Below are 8732 nucleotides of genomic sequence, written 5' to 3'. Positions count from 1 at the left end.
TATTCAAGTTTCTTTTTATTGAAAAGCTGCAAATGAAAGTTAAAAAGAGCTTACATCTAAATTGCACAGCTTCGTTCCTGTACCTGCAGAGAGTTTGCTGATCTATAAATAAACCTATGTTGCAAAACTGATAACTATCAGCTCAACTGAAATTTATAGCTGTCCACATGGACAAATGAGCAACTGGTCAAGAAAACCACATATGACAAGACCTACATTAGGACAGATTAAGGTGAGACTTTTAATCCAAAGAGCATATTACCAGTTTTTAAGCATGTGACCATCAAGCTCACCTCAAATGGTTGGATGTTGAAAACTATTTTGTGTCCCAAAAGGATGATAATCCTGAACACAAATCCAAACTGTTTTTTAAAATGTGAATAGCAGATCAATATTATAGGTAAATATTAAAAAAAAATAGTAGAGTAGTCTCAATCTCAATTGTGTTGAAAGCCTATGGATCAGATTATGGGTTTTCTGTATGTAACCTCATACAGAAAACTCTAGAAATATTTAAACTCCCGAAACACGTTCGTGTTCATGACGCTCCGAATGAGAACTATATTTACCGCGCTCTGTTTCCGACCGGACAGATTTGAACGAAGTACCAGGTTAGATTTAAAGTCACTAGTTGAGCTAGGGATGAAGAGGCGGAATGTGACATAATCACTGATCTTAAATGATGCAAATAATGCTGGTTCACCATGCGTTTCCCAGCATGCGACTCTTTGTAGCAGGATGTTTTTAAACCGTAATGTTTTGGAACCTTGACCACCGGAGTTGAGCTTGTTAGCAAAGTTCAGCAAAGCTACAGGAGTTAGGATCTACCATGGTGAGCGAGCAATCTTGTTTCCTAATGTTTTCACTGAGTAACGTTACACCTGTCACTAGTATGTCAGACTGTATTACTGAGAATCTGGGCATCTTCAGTCCGTTCTTATTCTAAATCTAAAATACTCTAAGACAATATAGCTTGTTCTGTTTTATATTCATTATGAATTCTTTGAGTAATAGTTTGTGATTTGTGAAAGCGTTAATTTGTTGTCTGTTTTTTGGGGGTCTTTTCAAAGCTTTTAAACTCACCATTTCGAATTTTAATTAATTAAATGTCCAACAAATCACACGGTATGTTTTGTAAGGCTTTGCAATTGATAAAAAGTAATGCTGTACAAGTTTGAATTGTCTAGGTGTTGTAGTTTTCAACACTTACACATGTACCTATACGAGGTGGTTGACCTAATTTAAATTTGCCCAAATTTTATAAAGTATTCTAAAAACACAGTGTGTTTTGTATTATAAATAATTAGTTCAGAGTACTCCATTTGCAGTTTTTTTCTTTTCCAGATATTTTAAACTTCCAGCTGGAGCTGTTTCAAGGTAGCCCAGAGTCCATAAATGTAGTGAACTATCCCTTTAGAGATAAATGTTGAGTAAAATCTACAGATTGGATGCTAACCGTAGCTTTCTAAAAGCTAAGATGGCTCCTTGTTCTTATTACAGAAGTCATGAAGGAGTTTTTGCGGAAGATACACAGCATCTTTTTGCAGATCGCTCTGTTTCCGAGCAGATTTGGTAAAACAGGTCCACAGCCAGCAGCTTCAGAGGTTTTGACCTGCCACCTGCAGCAGCGCAGACTCCCACCCTGGACTTCGTTCTGCGTGCGCTACAGCTCCATCCACAACGACCAGTTTGGCCTGTCCAACTTCAACTGGAGAGTTCAGGGATCCAATTACCACATATTGCGAACCGGCTGCTTTCCTTTTGTGAAATATCATTGCACCAAAGCACCTCCAGAGAACCTGGATTTTGAAGACAGGTTTTTTACTATGCTGAAAGTTATTAATCTAGGTCAGTATTTTCAGAGTTGGTTACAAACGACTCTTTTCTTTATGTAAAAGTCTAGAGGTATATTTGATTTAATTATTCTAAAAAAGGAAAAGTGCCTGAAGATTCCTTATTTCAGCTTCTAAAATAGTAAAAATCTAACATGTTACAAATACCTAGGACAAATTTCTTCTTGCATTGATTACATAGCTTGTCTTCTTTGTTATTTTTTCCAGACCTATTGATAGTTTTCATTTATAAAATACTAGGCAATCACAGATAAATTCCAAACAAAAGAAAATCTGGGTATAGAATTTTGAAATGGAAAACTTGCAGGAACTCTGTTGTATGCAAGATGCAAACTTCTGAACTGAGAATAATAGACATGTCTCATTGTTGCAGGTATCCCTTGTTTGGCCTATGGCATGGGCTGCTGGATGGTGATAGGAGCTGCAGAAACAGTGCAGACGAGTGTTGGACCTGTCACCATCTATTTTGCCTACAAAGAAGAAGAAGGTGCACAGTACTAAAAGTGGAGACTGCTTTACTGTTTTAAAAATACTAATGTCTCCTGGTAATGTTCCGCTGTACCTGGAAGTGACATCACTCTGTCTGGCACTGGTGGTCTTGCCTGACTGCACATGTTGTTTTATGGTGAATTATTAAATATTTACTGATAAACTGAAGGAGTAATGAATTCAATTACTCATCATACATATATGCAGCAGTTTAAGTGGAAATTTATTGTCAAAATAAAATATTAGTATAGTAGCTCAAAGTATATAAAGTAACTGAAATGATTATTAATTGTTTACCTGTGCCCCTTCTTAATTTTGTTCTTACTAAGATTAAGGTATTTGCCAAAAGCAGGATGAAAAAAATTGCTAGATATGTAAATCTGTACACCAAAAGCTGTAGTTGCAGTGAAAGATGGTTCCACAAAGTAGAACTGAACACATATGCACACTACACTTTTTATTTGTAAAGGGAAAAAAAATACATTTCTCCCACTTCACAATTCTTCACTAGTTTGTGTTTTATTACATAAAATGTCCCCCAAACTGTGAAAAAACTAAGTAGTACTTCAGTACTTCCCTGTAAAACTGACTAAAAGTCAATTGAAGTAATGTTTATTTATTGCCAAAGTATGCTAACTGCATAAGTAACAAAGTATACACAGCAATATAAATGTGGTTTGAAATCATGGGTTTTCTGTGATCTGTATAGAAAAAAATATATTTATGTCAGCTCCCTAAAATATGTAAATAGATACAGAAAATGGTTCAGTTAGTGCCTAATCATATAGTCATTGTCTACTCTATATGATGATGTGTTGTATTTTGCTTGGGAAAAAAAACAAAAAAAAACAAGAATCCCTAAAAGTCCAGAACATTTATTTAAAGTTGAATTAGTGGTCATCCCACACACAACAGATAGTCAATAGTGTTAGAGAAAAATCAGTGACAGGACAGCTCTGATAAAATAGGTTTTAATTACCAAAATGTGTCCTTTGTCGGGAGCCGTGTACATCCCTTCCTTCGGGCCTTCACTGGCCTTTGATTTCTGGTAATGTGCTTTGCTGACAGCGCAGGCTTAGCCGCGCTTCAGACTCCTGCGCCCTCTGAGAGGCAGGCTGACAAACTGCCGTATTGATTTCTCCCCTCAGCGTCTCCTGTTCCCAGTGTTTATCAGCGACCTCAATTTTCAGGCCTTGGCCTCTTCATTTTTAACGCAATGAAAATGAACGAATAATTTCTTGTTGTACATGGAAATCAATGCACCTTTTGACCTCTGTGCACACGAAGGCTGCGACATGTCAAGCCATTCGTCCTGTTCTAGAGTGACCTGTCTTATGAAAGTTCCTCATTATGCATATTTTTTTTTTCTTTTTTCACCAAACCGGAACCATTACAGCCTCCATAACAAGCAAGTAGTAACATTAGAAAACATTTTGTTTAACAAGGAGACAAAATATGTATACACTGAAAGAAAAAAACCCTAAAAATCTTGAATGTTTTTAAGGTGGTAATGTAACCTTGGTTGTATGCAAATGTTTTGAATCTCACGCAATATGCATGCACAAAATCCTCTTCAACAGCACGATGACACCAGACTATCACTTTAATCAAACTAATTGCCCTGAACAAGGAACATTTAGACACACTTACAGAAATCTGATCCTTGGTATCAGGCTGCACTTAAATCCTCCTCCTTTCATTGGCAGCCTTTCATCAGGACTGAAAGTGTGCATGGGGAATGCTCAGGCAACCATGTCTTAATTACTCATTGACCCTTTGACCCAAAGTGCTGCATTGATACCACGTCGCAGCCCGGCACGACTGCGCGGGGTTGCAGCCGTCTTGCAGCTTTTGTGTGCAGCCTTTACAGGATGACGTGAAATCCAAACTGCGGAGCACGAGTGCCTTGTATTTGTTTTCAGGGCTTCACCTTTGAGTCACTCTAAACTGCAAGGGAGGTCTCCCCTTCAGGTGGGACAGAAGCTTAGCATTACATATTAAACCTTAGTCACCACCACCACCATGGGTATTGGTTATCTGAACTTCAAATGGTCTTCTGTAACTTAACAAAACATGGCTTGCACTTAAGGCGAGATTGATGCTTTTTAATAGTCTGGTCCCATATTGAAGTGTCTAAATTACCCAACAGGCATCTAAAGTGGTAATGAGCAAACAATTAATGCCAGTTTGGCACGTTTAATTGCGAGCTGGTTCTGGTAATAAGTTTTGTCAAGGTGAAATCTTTAAATACTTGTACTATTTAGAGTTTAGGTAAGTAAAGCAGAACAAGTGCTCAGACCGAGGAGTGTTAATGTAAATTGTTAATGTCGAGCAGTGAAATTGCTAATCAACTTTCAGAGAGTTGTAATTATTTTCTAATTAGCTGCAGCGTTCTTCAGTTTCTTTGGCCTTAGAAAAAAAAAAACTTTAATCTCCTTGAAATAGTTGATGGAGCCACTCTGCAAATGAATTATTTAGCATGCCAGCGATTTCCCTGTCATACAGATATATGGCTTGGCAGAAACAATTATTGTGCGAACAACCCCTGCAGCTAATGCTGGAGAGGTTATCATTATATGAGCCTGTGGAATCGGCCACCAGCGTCGTTTCCCTGCTTACTCTGCGAGCAGCGGGGACACCTGAGCCATCACTTAGATCACTTTAAGGAAGGCACTGGAATTACATGTCGATGTTGATGTCTCAGCCAACAGTGTCACAATATTTACTGTGAAAAGATGTAATTTTTTTTTCATACTGTGACAACTGAAACACAAGAGAGGTCTCTGGATGTATAAATCTCATCATGTAGGAGCTCATATTTTCTGACCTGTTGCCATTCATATTTTAAACACTTTTTTTTTCTGCCGATGATGGTGTGTGGTGTATTCTTTTTGTATTTATTTTTTTATTTTATTCCTTTATTTAACCAGGTAAACCCCGTTGAGATCTAGATCTCATTTTCAAGAGGGACCTGGGTAAAAAATTTGCAATACATAGCAACCTGGCTACAAGATAAAGTAACCACTTTAACCCCAGTGATGACAAAGGTCACAGTAATTTTTTTTTATTTGTAACCTGCTTTATATAATGAGTTCAGGTTGAGGAAAGAGAAATATTTTTACGTTGCATTTAGGGAGTCGAAATACTTGTGAGTTGAGGTTGTTTTGGTCCAAAAGCGCGTCCAGCTGCAACCTGTAACAAATTAGCAAACTAAGCAATAACTTTTAAACTAATTACGCTATCAAAGTTCCAGTTGTACTTTAATGTATCACTGTTTTTACATATACTGTTGAGTCAATGGCCCTGAGCATGTGCACTTATCTCCATACCCATCATGCATTATCTTTCTGTTCAAGTTGATTATTTTCTTTTTTGGTTTCTTTCTTGTTGATGTTGCTGTATCACATTAAACTTCATTCATACTTAATGTTTACTGTGTTGACATTAAGGGAGAAATAGATTTTAATAGTTTTTTTTTTCCACTTTCTTTCAGGAGAGTGAAATGTGCTATCCATTTTTATTATATATTATGCAGTATTTAAAGTTTCAGCTCATTAAAACACAGACGCCCTCGACACCCCCGAAGGCTGTCTTTTACCCCCCACCAGCATGCAGTCAGGCTCCCCTAGCCACAGGCTGTGCTTGATCTGTTTTTTTTCTTTTGAGTGAAAATTTAAATATTCTGAAATATTTATTTATTTGTTTATGTATTTTATCTCAACCAAAGAATGGCATAATGTCTTTGTGGCTTATACACAAGTGACATAGCAGATAAGAAAAACAGAAAGCCAGTTTTCTTTTTATACTGTAATTTGGGAGACTGCCACTATTTCTTTATTGTTTATCTGAACATAGGCTTTTATTATATACTACTCATTTCCAATAAAGCTGGTCAGAATACGAATAAATGCAAAATGTTGTGATTTGCACAATATTTAATCTCTACATTAGGATGAAAACAGTACAAAAACAGGCAAATTAAGTACTGAAACCATTGCACACTTTGTTTTATTGTTACATTCAAAATGCATCTGATATTTTAAGCAAGTAATTGGTCTTGACTGCAAGCTTACTAGTTTAGTCACTGTATTTGCTGCTGTTAAATAGTTGTTGTGACATTGCCTTGTCGAAACAAGTGTCCATAGCAGGATGGCTGATTGACCATCCTGCTATGGTCAATCAGCAGGATGACCATAGCAGGTCTTGTAATGATTACATTAAATGGATCCTGATAAAGAAAAGCAAAACCTTCCCAGTGAAGATTGCATTTAGTGAAACTCTCGACAAACAATAGCAAAGGTTTTCCTGTGAAGATTCCATAACATTGCGTTGGCTTGTTGAACTAAGCAAAATCTTAATGTAAAGATTGATTGAGTGAGCACTTTTGATGAAACAAAGGAAAGATCTTTCCTGTAAAGTTAGATACCCAAAACCTAGAAGAGTTTAGATGTTTAAAGAAAACCATTAGGTTTACAGATGTGGATGTAAGGAAAAAAAAGGCCTTCACAGATAATGCTCTTTTTTCTTAATTTCGCTTAATTCCCTTAATTTATTGAACAGCATTTTGGAAGTAATGTTTTAGATTACTTTTGTATTTCTCAATCACTTTGTTTTCCTGTTTTGTACAGCATTTTTACTTTACTTTAAGCAACGTTGACATCCATGTGTAAAGAAATGCGGCACATACCCTCATTTTGGCATTAAACAGCCCACCTTTTGTGCCGTTCGATCGGCGTGTTTTTCACTTGCACGGTAAGCAGCAGCCCACGCAGCAAATCAGCTCCAGATTGGGGATTTACATTAAATACACTGATACTGATGCTGCATGCAAACCTAGAAATGGAATAAATCAATTTTGCTCTGAGAAATGTCTCGCATGCTTTTTTTTTTTTTTGATGCGGCTGTGATCTCCAATCTTTCTGCAAATGAGCTGCGCTGCCTTGTAATGGTTTCTGCTCCTCGTGGGAGGCCGGCGTCTCAGAAAAGCTGCTGATTGAGGAAGAAATGTAATACAGGTGTAAAGCAGACTTGATAGGGGTCTTACACGAGGGTTATGCATTTTCACAGTGATATACATACTGTTACATATTTATCAAAGAATGTGGAATTTGCCAGCTTGACTCTTTCTGGCCCTCGGAGATTTGCAGGCTTCCTGCTAGAGTGGTGCTAATTCTGTTTGAGATGGTGGCTATTATGTTGAATTAATAGGAATTAAGGGCTTAAATTGGTTAAGTAAGCACTTCATTAATCGTGAGTGGATTGCTGCATGTGAGAGGTTTATGGGATATGTAGACCACTAGTGCGAGTAGAGCTCTGTGTTAAGAAAGTAGGCTGATGCATGGTGTTATGGCAAAAAAGGGACACTATAAATAAATTGAGCAAATGTTTTTTGCTTCTTAAGGAAAAAGGGGATTATGTTTTCTATCACTTTTATTTTGTTGAAGTACCGGTAACTGTATATATCAAAGAGGAATTGTAAAAAATATTGCAACTGATTTAGGTGCTAAAGTGTCCTAAATTGTTTAACACTGCTGTCTTTGACATTTGCAATTTTGTTGCATTATCAGTACAAGGCCAATCCTAATCGTATCTTACCTTACACTTCCCTTACACTTCCTTATTATTAATGATAATTGCCAGATTATGTTGTTTTATTTCCCTTCACAGGCAAGTCGTTTCTTGTGCATTTTGGGTAATTTTTGGTGCCATATGTCATTACTGTAATTTTACACTTGACATACTATAAAATCAAGTGCCTGCCAAAATTCAAGCAGGTTGAATGTTGTGTTTTGATTATCTTTTGATTTCCCACTGAACTGGGTTGTTTTAACACTGTGATGCAGTTTAAGATCTTTATATTTCACTTTGGATGTGCAATAATGGTATTCTTTGCTATTTGGAAGACTTTATTTTACCTTCTTCCTTCACCCTGGATGAGCTAATTGAGGTGTGTGTGTTTTATTATCAGGTCTTGCTAATGAGGATGAGGGTGCTGGAGAAATAGTATGTCCCCTTAGGCTGAAGAATAGGTTGACTTAGCCAACCTTCTGTACTTATTGTCCAACAAAGAGGGAATTCACTTAATGCAGTGCTTCAGAAAAGTGGATAATTGTGGCTAAGATCAATAAAGAAACGGAGCAGAAAATGAACGGTGTGTGCAGCAAAGTTGTGCTGTCGATGTTTTTCAGAAATCGAATGAATTACGTTACCCGCTTTTATGAATTTTTATTATTATTCTTTCCAGGCAAGCCATCAGATCAGAAAGCAAATAGTGTTCTGGTGCACTATGCATATAGAAGTGGTTAAAGTTGCACGTGTTTACAAAGCATTTTTGGTTGTGATATAGGGGGGTACATTTGGTGGGATGAGCCACTTTGTTCCCAGGAAGCC

At 37.1% G+C, this 8732-nt stretch overlaps 1 protein-coding gene across 2 annotated transcripts; it reads left to right on the top strand.

Moving 5' to 3' along the window:
• The first annotated feature begins 596 nt into the window (after window positions 1-596).
• Window positions 597-5769, top strand: c2h15orf61 (chromosome 2 C15orf61 homolog). Of its 2 annotated transcripts, XM_032582622.1 has the most exons (4): window positions 597-832; window positions 1345-1377; window positions 1501-1848; window positions 2227-5769. In XM_032582622.1, exons 3-4 carry the CDS (start codon window positions 1506-1508, stop codon window positions 2352-2354), a joined length of 471 nt encoding a protein of 156 aa, XP_032438513.1. In that variant the 5' UTR covers window positions 597-832; window positions 1345-1377; window positions 1501-1505; the 3' UTR covers window positions 2355-5769. The 2 variants fall into 2 exon arrangements, with proteins under 2 accessions (XP_032438513.1, XP_032438507.1); XM_032582616.1 differs by lacking the exon at window positions 1345-1377.
• The last annotated feature ends 2963 nt before the right edge of the window (window positions 5770-8732 follow it).

This window comes from Xiphophorus hellerii, chromosome 2, assembly GCF_003331165.1.
Source record: "Xiphophorus hellerii strain 12219 chromosome 2, Xiphophorus_hellerii-4.1, whole genome shotgun sequence".
NCBI lineage: Eukaryota > Metazoa > Chordata > Actinopteri > Cyprinodontiformes > Poeciliidae > Xiphophorus > Xiphophorus hellerii.
This window is presented reverse-complemented; position numbering and strand designations above follow the sequence as displayed.

Excerpts from the sequence above, each read along its gene's own strand:
- c2h15orf61 (XM_032582616.1), top strand. The coding sequence starts at position 1,506 with ATGAAGGAGTTTTTGCGGAAGATACACAGCATCTTTTTGCAGATCGCT. Across the intron at positions 1,849-2,226 it reads GCTGAAAGTTATTAATCTAG|GTATCCCTTGTTTGGCCTAT; the intron begins GTCAGTATTTTC and ends TCATTGTTGCAG.